Consider the following 12,889-nt stretch of genomic DNA (forward strand, 5'->3'; position numbering starts at 1 on the left):
GATGCATGTTCCAGCTCATCCAGGCAAAATGAAAAGTAATGAACAGTAACTAGCCCTTGCTTGAAGTACAATGTGTTTAGAGCAAAATAAGCACAACATACATATGTATGCAGGGGTGTGTGTGTGCAAGCATATGCACCTGTCTGACAGGTAGCACTGTGTCAATTTAAGCACTGCGCTACAAAAGTACATACAAGAAGCAAGTATTACATTTCAATCCCCTGGAAATTATTAGAAGATTTAGCAGCAACAGATACCCAGTGTCAGATATGCTGGAACATCTGAAGTTATTATTTGTAGAAAATGAGAGTATTCACAATTTATGCCAAACGTACACGTTTTTTTATATATTATTGAACCAGAATTTGTTGGTGCCAGATAAAAACACATGAACAGAACACAGATGTAGGCAGAGCAACTAACTGATAGAATAATCATTTTAATACAGTTTGTTCTTGTTAATATACATGCTGATCTTTTTAAGACAAACCAAATACCTAAATATTTTATAAACTGAGAAGTAAGCTTTAGGGGGTAAGGGAAATTTTTTCATATATTTTTGAAGTCTACCTGGAACTGCTTCTGCTTAGGAAGAGGTAAGAGTGGTTTTACCAAAATATTGTACTTCACAAAATACAGATTGTTTAATTGTATACAGGGAGACTTTTAAGACATATTTCTACAAAAGTTCTTCAGAGCTACTTACAAGCAAAAACCCCATGCTAGCTTGTGTCTTTGGTAAGTGTCTTCACTGCCATCTTCAACATATGTACTATAAAATCTACAGTACTACAAAATCACTCTCAGGTTATTTTGCATCTTTTCCACTGCAGAACAGACTGCAATTCTCATAGCAAAGCATTCATAACAGAAGAGCTGAACTGTTGACATTTTTATTCTGCCTTATAAATGCCTACAGTAGTTAAGCGTTACAGAACTACGCTAAATTTCAACACAAACCAGTGCTGGAGGCTTTGGATGGACACCTCAAGTGTCATCTGCCATTTCCAATACTTATATAATAAAGCACACAAATAGCAAAGCTTTTTAATCATACTGTGTAGAACTACCATCAGTTTAATATAAATGTGTTTTTAATTCCCAGATAACGAAAAAGGACATGGGCAGAAGCATGTATTATATACTTGCCTCAAATCTTTGAAATGTTGTCATACGGAATTCTCCTTTAATCCCCGAAAGCAGTAATGAAGAAGAAGGATTTTGAATGAAAACAAGAGTTTCTTATGTAATGCCTAAGTTAAAACAAACCTTCCTCTCAGAGCTGTAGTACAATACATATATCTCCAGAGTTTTGCCTAAATACTCCTTTGAATACTCAAAAGTTATATTTTGGCTTCTACATTTTCCTAGTATGATCCTTATCCTCTTTCCTACATCACTAGTTTTTCTAAGATCTGATACACTAACTAAAGAGAATAAATCCCACCCTTTACCGATACTTTGCWGGGGATTATTCACAACCTCAATCAGTATGTTACAATTTGTGAAAAAGGTGCAAAAGTAACAACGAAGACACTGGAAACCAACAGCGTGGATATACTTGTTCTCCCCGCAAATTCCTGAATATCAACTGTTTGTGTTTAGTATCAGCAAGAAAAAAGCTATTTCTTCAGGACCTTAGATAGTATTGGCAGGAATGAGAAGATTTAATTTCCTAACAAGTTCTGTAGAACCAAAGCAGTGCAACTGTCTTTGGGAATCTGGCTATAATTTGGCATTGTAACAAGAAAATGATTTCTGTGTTTCTAACTTTTAGCTCTACCAGATTCCAGTGGCTCACGCTGAGTCCCACTGTAGCATTTTTCCTACTTCTCCAATAAATCTCATTCCAAATTTCCACCAATTTATCCCCCAAAAAACTGGAAAAACAATGCTGTAATACTTCATTATATTTGAAAATGGTTTCCACTGCCCATAGACTGTATATGTTTTGGCTGGTGATTCCTGCCCACTGCCCACTTGGTTGGCAGAGTAATTTTTTAATACTGACCTGCAGTCTGCTGCTGTGGAATCTGAGTTTGATGTGGCAGGTTCCTACAAAAACAAAACAAAACAAAACAAAAAAAACTTTAATGCTTCCATGCAAAGTCTGAAGTATGTTAGGCATAAAAATTCAGTCATTCTATTCAAAATAGTATTGTTTTTGCTTATGAAGCAATAATCCATTTCCCTAAGTAAATACTATTGACAAAAGGTTAAATAAGTCAATAAAAGAAAGAAAAATAGTGTTAATGAACAGATCCTATAATTTTACTTGTCAACCAGGTTCAAACATGTGAAAGGCCAGAGGGAGCCAACAAGAGTCATATGCTGGCTTCAGATTCAATGCAAAACTCTGCTTCCGTACGTGAAAAATAGAGAAAGGATGACAATCTTTGAAACTTTATTGACTGTGGAATGAATGAATATTCAACTAGTAGCACATATCAGACCAGTTCAGTTATCACAGCAAAGTGCCCTTCTTAAGTGGCTATCTTAACAGGTACTAAATATTAAGGTTGTTTTTACAGAAAGGAATGCGAGGTTGGAATGCAGGTGTAGTGGTAAGAGCTGTACGCGCAACTTCAGGAAGCCTTCGTCACAAGCTCTGGGACTTCAGTTATAAAAACACTCACAGGCTTGGCTTTCTTTGGAATTAATCAAGTGAATAAAAAGACACATATGCACAAGTGTTTGAAGTGCCAGGGTCCAGGTATATGAAGTAAAGATGGAAAGTATCATCTGGAAGCCTAATCCCGACTCTGTCATTTCTTAAATAAACTTTATGATGTAGTCGATATAAATACCTGCTCACAATCAAAACCTGGAATTGTTTTTAAGTCCACACAAGCTGGTATTGTACTACTTGATTGTAATTCCTAGTGTTAAAATAAGTAAAAGATCTAAGAAGGCCAAAATTGATAATGCTGATAGGTCCTTGTTTCTTTCAATGTAACTTTTGACTTTATTTAAAAAATTGCTATTTTGAACAGAGAAGAAACTGTCTGTCAAAATACAGGGAAGAACACTTAAAAGCAGTTGTAAAATGGCTAATTTGTACAGATTTACTTTCTGTATAAATTTTTGAAAATTTTGCTTTAAGACAGCAGAGAAGCAAACACTTAGCACATTGGTACATTATGAAAGGAATTAGGGCCAAGTCAGTGCTGGCGCTGGAGCAACACCAGGAGGGTCGCGCTGTTCTCTCTCACGCAGGCCTGTCGGCGGAGGAACAACCTACGGGAGCCAGTGTCTTAGCGTGACGCAGCACCGCACCAGGCAGCCAAGCTCACCCAGAGACCTTCCCTGAGAACTACTCTCCGACATCTCTCTGTTTGTCAGCAGAAGTCAGTGAATGTTTAGCTGAGCAAGAAATACAGTCTAATTCCAGCAATTCATATTTGAGTGCATTAAATTCATACAACTACTGGCCTTATTTAGCACTAAGGCACAAAAGTTGTATCTGAATCAGTGGGTCTGCAGAATACAGTTAAAAATGATTTAAACTGTTTATAAACGAAGAGTTTTCTGATTAGCCAAAGAGCAAATAAGATGTTGCCTACCAGTAAGAATACAGCATAAGGTACACTGATTACAGTAACTTCTCTGTTAACCTCTTAGTGTAACAGAAATATACTTTTTATGATAAAGTATGGTCAAAAGCTAGTATCTCTTGCTTTGAAAATAAACTTGGGGTCTGTTCTGATTTGTTCTTAGCATTTAAGACTATCAGCAGGAGATCCTTAAACTGTGACATATGACTGTGTCATATAGTCATATCAAAATCCTGTTAGAGGCATAAATTACTACAGTTAACAAAGGTTATCAGCATCTGACCCATGGAGATTGCGGAAACAATACGGAAAATAATTTCAACATGGCACAAAAAGAAACTATATCTTTCATTGCACCTTTTTCCTTCCTAAGGACTTAAATCAATAATCTTGCCTCTTACCATGGTTCAGAATAAGTAGCAGTTATTATTCCTTTCTATATAATACGCTCAAGATCTGAAATTATTAAAGCGAACTGTTTCCTTGCTATTGCTTTCTATCACCTACTTTTACTGAAAATTTCCTATTATATACATTTATTTCATTGGTAATATTACTGTGTTCTTCGTAGCAAATGCCAGGTTTCTGAATAGTCTCTATTAATTTAGTCCAGCTCCCTAATCATACCTTTGTAGTGAAACAGGAGCCAAACAATGAAGAGAGAGACAATGAAGAGAAATAAATTATTAAAAAAAGTAGAACAGCAGCATTTCTTTCTTGAAACTGTATCAAATTTCTGGTTGCAGAAGCACCAGCAGAGCACAGCACAGAGATAAGGCAGTTTTTAGGAAACTTCAGCAATGATGTTACCTGTCTTTCCATTGTTCCTCTGAAGTGTATAGCGTGGTGGAGAGCAACAATAAAAAGAGCAAAGCCTTTTCTATTAAAGCATTTCATAGAATGTAAAAATACTGTTGCACAAAAGTGTAGGTGTGGATAAGACTTAGTTACTTCCATTTAAGGCACTGTTTTGACATGCCCATACTCAAAAATATTTCTTAATATTTGCATATAGTATTTCAGTAGCATACTGTATTTTCAGTAGTAAATACTGTTTACCTAAGAATTGTTATCTATTGCTAACACCTACCAAGACTAATGGATTCTCTTGTCCTAATCTGCAGTATCTAGTTTTACAAATACATTATTATACAGGCATGCTTCGGATATATTGCGGGTTCCGTTCCAGACCACTGCAATAAAGCAAGTATCGCAATAAAGCGAGTCACACAAATTTTTTGGTTTCCCAGTGCATATAAAAGTTATGTTTACACTATACCGTAGTCTATTAAGTGCACGATAGCATTATGTCTAAAAATACAATGTACATACCTTAATTAAAAAATACTTTATTGCTCAAAAATGCTAACCATCATCTGAGCCTTCAGCCAGTTGTAATCTTTTTGTTGATGGAGGGTCTTGCCTCGATGCTGATGGCTGCTGACTGATCAGGGTGGTGGCTGCTGAAGGTTGGGTGGCTGTGGCATTTTCTTAAAATAAGACAGCAACAAAGTTTGCCGCATTGATTGACTCTTCCTTTCACAAAAGATTTCTCTGTAGCATGCGATGCTGTTTGATAGCATTTTACCCACAATAGGACTTCTTTCAGAATTGGAGTCAATCCTCTCAAACCCTGCCACTGCTTTATCAACTAACTTTATGTAATATTCTAAATCCTGTGTTGTCATTTCAACAATGTTCACAGCATCTTCACCAGGAGTAGATTCCATCTCAAGAAACCACTTTCTTTGCTCATCCATAAGAAGCAACTCCTCATCAGTTAAAGTTTTATCATGAGATTGCAGCAATTCAGTCACATCCTCAGGCTCCACTTCTAATTCTAGTTCTCTTGCTATTTCCACCACATCTGCAGTTACTTCCTCCACTGAAGTCTTGAACCCCTCAAAGTCCATGAGGGTTGGAATCAGCTTCTTCCAAACTCCTGTTAACGTTGATATTTTGACCTCCTTCCATGAATCACAAATGTTCTTAATGGCATCTAGAATGGTGAATCCTTTCCAGAAGGTTTTCAATTTACTTTGCCCAGATCCATCAGAGGAATCACTGTGTATCCCAGCTATAGCCTTACAAAATGTATTTCTTAAATAATAAGACTTGAAAGTCGAAATTACTCCTTGATCCATGGGCTGCAGAATGGATGTTGTGTCAGCAGGCATGCAAACAACATTAATCTCATTGTACATCTCCATCAGAGCTCTTGGGTCACCAGGTGCATTGTCAATGAGCAGTAATATTTTGAAAGGAACTTTATTTTCTGAGCAGTAGGTCTCAACAGTGGGCTGAAAATATTCAGTAAACCATGCTGTAAACAGATGTGCTGTCATCCAGGCTTTGTTGTTCCATTTACACAGCACAGGCAGAGTAGATTTAACATAATTCTTAAGGGCCCCCGGCTTTACAGAATGGTAAATGAGCATTGGCTTCAACTTAAAGTCACCGGCTGCATTAGCCCCTAACAAAAGAGTCAGCCCGTCCTTTGAAGCTTTGAAGCCAGGCATTGACTTCTCTCTAGCTATGAAAGTCCTAGATGGCATCTTCTTCCAATGGAAGGCTGTTTCGTCTACACTGAAAATCTGTTGTTTAGTGCAGCTACCTTCATCAAGTATCTTAGCTAGATCTTCTGGATAACTTGCTGCAGCTTCTACATCAGCACTTGCTGCCTCACCTTGCATTTTTATGTTATGGAAACAGCTTCTTTCCTTAAACCTCATGAACCAACCTCTGCTAGCTTCAAACTTTTCTTCTGCAGCTTTCTCACCTCTCTCAGCCTTCATAGAATTGAAGAGAGTTAGGGCTGTGCTCTGGATGAGGCTTTGGCTTAAGGGAATGTTGTGGCTTGTTTGATCTATCCAGACCACTAAAACTTTACCCATATCATGAATAAGGCTGTTTTGCTTTCTTATCATTCGTGTGTTTACTGGAGTAGCCCTCTGAATTTCCTTCAAGAACTTTCCTTGGCATTCACGACTTGGCTAGCTGCTTGCTGTAAGAGGCCTCGCTTCAGGCCCATCTTGGCTCTCGACATGCCTTCCTCACTAAGCTTCATCATTTCTAGCTTTGGATTTAAAGTGAGAAGCATGACTCCTCCTTTCGCTTGAACACTTAGAGGCCATTGTAGGGTTATTAACTGCCCTAATTTCAATATTGTTGTGTCTCAGGGAATAGGGAGGCCCGAGGAGAGGGAGAGAGACGGGAGAATGGCCGGTCGGTGGAGCAGTCAGAACACACACAACACTTATCGATTAAGTTCGCCGTTTTGTAGGGGAAGGTTTGTGGCACCCCAGAACAAATACAATAGTAACATCATAGCTCACTGATCACAGATCACCATAGCAGATATAATAATAATGGAAAAGTTTGGAATATTGGAAGAATTACCAAAGTGTGACACAGAGACACGAAGTGAGCACATGCTTTTGGAAAAATGGTGTCGACAGACTTGCTTGACACAGGGTTGCCACAAACCTTCAATTTGTAAAAAATGCATTATCTGGAAAGCGCAATAAAGCAAGGTATGCCTGTACTATGCCTAGTAAAAGACAGAATGCAATACCGTTACTTTTTGTTGTTGTTGTTTCAAACATCTTCTTTGGTTATTAGTAATTTAATTATCAATACTGATTGTCCTTTCCAAAATCTGCATTACCTTTCATGTTATTTGCTTTTATATTTAAAAGACTGAAAAATGGAGTTGGCCAATTTTGTTTTTGCTTATAGGCAATTTGCTCCATTTTTCTGCCAAACGAATGCTTCCAAGAAATGGAGGATTTTTTAAGGAAAAAACACTAAATGTATGAGTAGTTCAATTTACTGGTGTTCCTATATATATATATATATATATATGTATATTAGAAGCTTAACTATAAGACAGTCATTACTGGAAGACAGAAAATTTAGTTTGAGAAAAAGATTAAAAACAATTGGTTAAAGTTTTTCATCAGAATGCTTTTTCAAAGGAAGAACTCCCTTTTGTAAAATTTGTATCACCTATTTGAAATATTTTCAAACGCTACCAATTCTTCAGTCTAGAAAATGCAACCCCCAGCTCCTTAGCACTAGGTGTGAGACACTCCTGTCAAAGTGAAAGCAATCCAGATCCTTCTGGAGCATATCATAAAGAGGAATACCGCAGCTCTGTGCCTTCCCTGCACCAGAGAGGCAGGAAGCCAGCGTGTTCAGGTCCCTCGGCTGCCTAGAGGCAGCTAGAAGGTGGGGGCTGTGCACCTTGACTTTCTGATTCCTGCAGGCTAGTGGTGGTAGGAGGAGAAGAGGGAGCTGGGGAGTGGACACTTGTTCTTTGGCAGACCATCTAGAAAGTTCCTGTCAATTTACCTCCTGTTTGAAAATGCAAGCAGAGCCAGCAAGTGCTCCAGATGAGCATGCAGCAAGGAGGAAAAAAACAAAATACCCACAATGGAATGTTTCTGGAAGTCTCATCAAAATCTGTTTTGCCTTTTTGTTCCTGTTACAACGCATGTTTTAACCAAAATAATATTTCTCTCATCAGAAAGTAATTCCATTTTCCAGTCAGATTTAGAAGAGGACTAGATGAGAGTACAGAGTGATGCAACTAGCAGCTAATATCTTTACATTTTGTAGTTGAAATTGGAAGGACATTCCAAGTAATAACTTGAACCCTGTGCCAATAGGACTCTTTGGACGAGGCTGCTTAACTGTATTAGCAGATTCTGAACAGGTAGTTAAATAGCAATCAATATTGATATGTTCCCTAACAGAGTCCTGCTATCTGCTGTGGCACCTTGAAATGCCATTCTTCCCTGCTGGTGATAGCAGATCTGCATTCAGTTATGTCACCTTCCAGAGACCTGCTTCTGCTCCCCTCACTCCTCGGCATGTTTCCTCTTCCCATATCACTGGGACTGGGAAAATGGAGAAGTACTGAGTGTTGCAAGGAGGGTCACCAAGCACAACCAGAACACTTTGGGGAGGGATAGGGCTACAGACTTTATGAAATGGGAATGGATGATAAAGCCAGTCACTTCCCAGACCATTGTCTCAGATCTACTCAAATCCAGACAACACAATTAAACCTTTTTAGAAATTTGTCTTTTCTTTCCTACAGCCCTACCAGCTTTTTTGGATTAGAACTGATGAGTCAGAGACAGAGTTATATGAAAGTTTCTGACAAATGAACTCTAAGAAACAGAAATAAATATTTTTCTGGTTTCTGTTTTGGAGAGAAGCTGGCAGCAATGGAAATGGCTGACAGTTCTGAACATTTTCCTTGGTAAGATGTATTTATCATCTGTGTAACGGAATATGTTCTTCTGTTCAATGTTAACATTTCAAATATAAACCCTGCATGACAGGTGCATGACTGAATACTTACAAAGTTTGGATTTTATGGGGTGAGTGGTAGTTTTATACTAGGACTCCAAAGACACGAGTTAAATGAGGCAGGATTTCTAAAATTGAACATTTGACAGAGGAAGCAATTAAAAGGTAGTATTTCTTCAAAACAGGCAAAAATGTAATTGTACCACAAAAAGTTTCTTGCCAAGTCTGGAGACTGAACTCCAGTCATTTAATTTTTATAACAGAAGGCCTTTATTTCTGCTTGAAATGCAAACATCAAAGCAATCTTACACTACAGAGTTACTACTGATACCCCCATAATAAACACATTCAGATAATAATCATTAGAATCCAAAGTTAAATTGTGTAATGCAATGATTATAAGTATTAAAAAAAAATCTAAATACTTACTGCTGTGTTTGCATTAGTGGCATGCTAGTATTATCATAGTTGTCTGTATGAAGGGGCGGTACAATCTCACCAGTAACTGGGTGAAACACAGGAAGCGTTGAAAGAGGCCATGCTATCTCTCTATTTTTAGACATGTCACGAAGCTCTTTGGTTGATTTCTGTATAGCACTGTGGTGGACCAACTGGATGCTATGTCAAAAGGAAATAAAACAGTAAATATGTAATTTAAGTGCTCTGTCTACATGGGTAGATGATTATTATTTTTCTTTAAAATACCAGGATTTTGATGCATGCTACCTACTCAGTAGTGCAGCAATTACAGTAAATCTTCAGATTAACATAGTTAATGTAATAAATAAAGGATTTATTTAATTTTGAAGGCAGTAACTATTTCATTAGGTTTTGCTGTCTGGATGAAAATGTTGCATAAGATCCAAGACTGTGCAACTTACTGCTAATATTCCATTTATTCGCTGCTGTTAAAATAAACATTTTGATAACTTCTGCTTCTTGTGGTAGACTCATAAATACTCATAGAAGATTAATTTTATAACACACTAATATCGCCACTGGATACCCTCCAGGGCACTCTTTCCTCTGTTCACTGCCTTTTAAGATACAGACTGGGAAGTCCCGTAATCAAGAGAATAAATTGCATATTAATATATTTATTCTAACAAAACTATTTTATGCTGAATTGATAGTTGTTAATTTCAAACCCTTTTTATTGTCATCTTCTATCCTTGCCAAGCCTCTGTTTTAAAAGCAGCTTTCACATTTATGAATTAAACCATGATTAGAGAGAATGAAAGAAGATTATGACACACATGTATGAAGCATGACAAGCTACTGAGCATGAAAATTAAATGATAAAAGAAAAATAACAGGAAAGAAGACACTTACTCTGGTGTTTGCATGTTTCTCTTTTCCCTAAAAACAAAACAAAATTTATGAATTAAATAATAGCATTGATAGTTGGAACATTAAATCTGTCTGATGATGAAAATAGTACATGATGTGGAAATGCTGACAATGTTACTGCTAAATGCAACTTGGCAGCATTTGTAACCGGGTTTATGACAAGGCCTTGATGAACGCACATGTAAAGATGTGATACTGATGACAGACACACACACGCACAGAAATGAAAATGCAAGTTAAAGAACAAGCCTCTGGCTAAAATAAATTCTGTGACAAAATGAAATTGTAGTTCGTGTAAGAAATGGCAGAAATTACGTTACTTGCTGCTTTCCTTTTATGTTATTCTCTTTTATGTCTAAATTCAGTTCATATCCTCAACCAGATTTATTTTATTAAAGTTAGCATCTTAGAAATTACTTAATATTCTCCTAAATCAATGATCCTTTATTATCATTTTATTTGTTTGGGGGGAGGGGTTTGGTGGGTATGTGGAGAATTCTAACCTTTTCAGCTAGAAAAATTAAAGTCGTTATAGCCACTTGCTTGGAAAATACTGTATGTGGTTAGATGAAAAATAGTTCATTATTTCAATTAGATGTCTTTTGGCCTGGTTTAAATTTTTCTATGAACCGAACACAGTTCTTCTAACAAATAGTTTTCTATGCATGATAATCTTAGAAAAATCTACAGTTCCTTATTAGCGTGTTAAAGTACTCACACTCCTTCCCGTCGGCAGCACATGATATAGGCAAGTATTAGAAAAAGCACCAGTGCTATTGCCGAGGGCACTGCCAATGTAATTAGGAAATCCGAGTAATAGTCTCTGCTTTTCAGTGTATCAGAAGGTGGTTTGTATTCTCCACCATCAGGTAATATCCCCTCTCCACGGATCACTTCCTGAAAGGTGGAAACTTGTTTTGTATTGTCAACCTGATACCCAGAGGGGAAAAAAAAAAAAAAAGACAATTATATAACAAATTAACAGGATGCAAAAACAGAAAGCATTTAACCAACCATGACATAGAAAAGAATCCATATTATACAACATCTCACAAATTCTATAAAATTGTGTCCAATCATTTTTTTTTAACCAATAAAACCTCATACTGCTTTGAAAATTTTTGATCAATGTCATAGATGATATTACAACACTGTTCTGATTTTACTTTATTTCATTCCTACCAGTGATACTATGCTTTTTACAGATTAATTTTAGGGATATCTTGCACAGATAGTATGAGAGTAAAAATTCGGCCCATTTTTACTGCAACCTAATTATTTGATACTGATTTCTTTTTGATGAATTCATCCATTTCTTACTGGTCTCCCTAAATAACAATACTGCCCTCTCTCATATGAAGTTGTTAGAAACAAAGAGCAGAGTACCTACAAAGTGTCCTCCAGTTCCTATCCTATCAAGGCCTTGCACCTAGTGCTCAAAACAGCACAAGGCATTAGCTAAGCTATTGTACTGACGAGCTCGGTTGCCTCCTGCCACCCACCCGATGTAGGAAGCACTGCACCATGAGACATGATAGCATTTAGTTGATCAGATGCAGAGTTCCAAGGTTCTTCCACCTTCAAATTCAGCTGGCCTCTAGAAGGCGGCAATCCTGGCCACGAGTATTTTTTTTTTTTAACACCTGTATCCTGTTCCCAGAAATACAAATTTCTTTTTTGTTATTGATTTTCACATTGACTTTAACTAACTGACTACCTTTCCCACATGACTGAAATTTTACATCTTCATTTTCTTGTTATCTTCAGTAGATATTCCTGGTAGATCTGATCAATGTTATTTTTAAAACTCTCTCCAGATCATTAACGAAAATAAATTGTATTTGTCTATGTGCTTGACCTTCTGCCTGAACTTTAATTGAGAAATCTTGCAACTGATGGTTATTTTTCCATAATTTACACTAATTCATGCACTGGTGCATTAGAACTTATGCAGTGGTTGAAAAGGTTTTTATGGAACACTAGAAAGAATACTTTGTTGAGCTTCAAATACCTGTATTTTTAAGTACAAGATGGTTTGACAAAAATTAATTTATGCATTCTCCACTTATTAAGTGCTGAAGTATATTTTTGGTTAGGTACACTGAATTCCACTTGGCTACCTAGTAGAATCTCAAGCCTTAAGTATATGCACGAGAAAGATTTAAGCACCTACTAATGTGACTGACAAAAGCTCATACACAGAGTGAGCATAAGCTGTCCGACAACAGCACTGAGTATATTAAGTTGTACCTCTTTTCAGGATTTGGGACCCACAAACTTAAATCCATTCATTGATTTAGGTGTTAACTGCCAAAGTCACCACATAAAAAGCGAGAGGAAGAGGAAATGATGGTTGTATTTTCCCTCACTGTTCCCTCTGTGTTGTGGTTACAGGAAACGGAGCTTTCTTCCTTCCAATCCACAGATCTTGTGGGACTCCCTGCCCCTTGTTTTGCCTTATGAAAAGCAGACTGTGGTTAGATGGAGGGAAGCTTGGCTTCATTTTCCCTTTTATCCACCAGCTTACAGCTTGCAGCAATGATACTGTTGGCAGCAGTAAACACCCCTAAAGACTGTTTAAATTCAGTTATTACGGCAGGCTGCCAAAACAAGTGCCGAGTTCAAGAAGGGAGATGATTGTGTTCTAGACTGCCAAACTGCAAGAA

General features: G+C 37.2%; 1 protein-coding gene across 4 annotated transcripts in view; it reads right to left on the reverse strand.

Moving 5' to 3' along the window:
• SGCE (sarcoglycan epsilon) overlaps positions 1–12,889 on the reverse strand; it is a 39,903-nt gene that overhangs the window by 5,537 nt on the left and 21,477 nt on the right. For 3 of the 4 annotated variants that reach the window (XM_026087796.1, XM_026087795.1, XM_026087793.1), the window contains 4 exons: positions 10,942–11,153; positions 10,206–10,232; positions 9,303–9,491; positions 2,012–2,055 (listed from right to left, as the gene is read on the reverse strand). In XM_026087796.1, coding sequence (XP_025943581.1) covers positions 2,012–2,055; positions 9,303–9,491; positions 10,206–10,232; positions 10,942–11,153 — 472 coding nt within the window. Of the gene's footprint in view, positions 1–2,011; positions 2,056–8,910; positions 9,002–9,302; positions 9,492–10,205; positions 10,233–10,941; positions 11,154–12,889 lie in introns of those variants that run through there. The other variant, XM_026087794.1, reaches the window with a different exon arrangement.

Source organism: Apteryx rowi, unplaced genomic scaffold (assembly GCF_003343035.1).
Source record: "Apteryx rowi isolate R43461 unplaced genomic scaffold, aptRow1 scaffold_731, whole genome shotgun sequence".
In the NCBI taxonomy this organism is placed as follows: domain Eukaryota; kingdom Metazoa; phylum Chordata; class Aves; order Apterygiformes; family Apterygidae; genus Apteryx; species Apteryx rowi.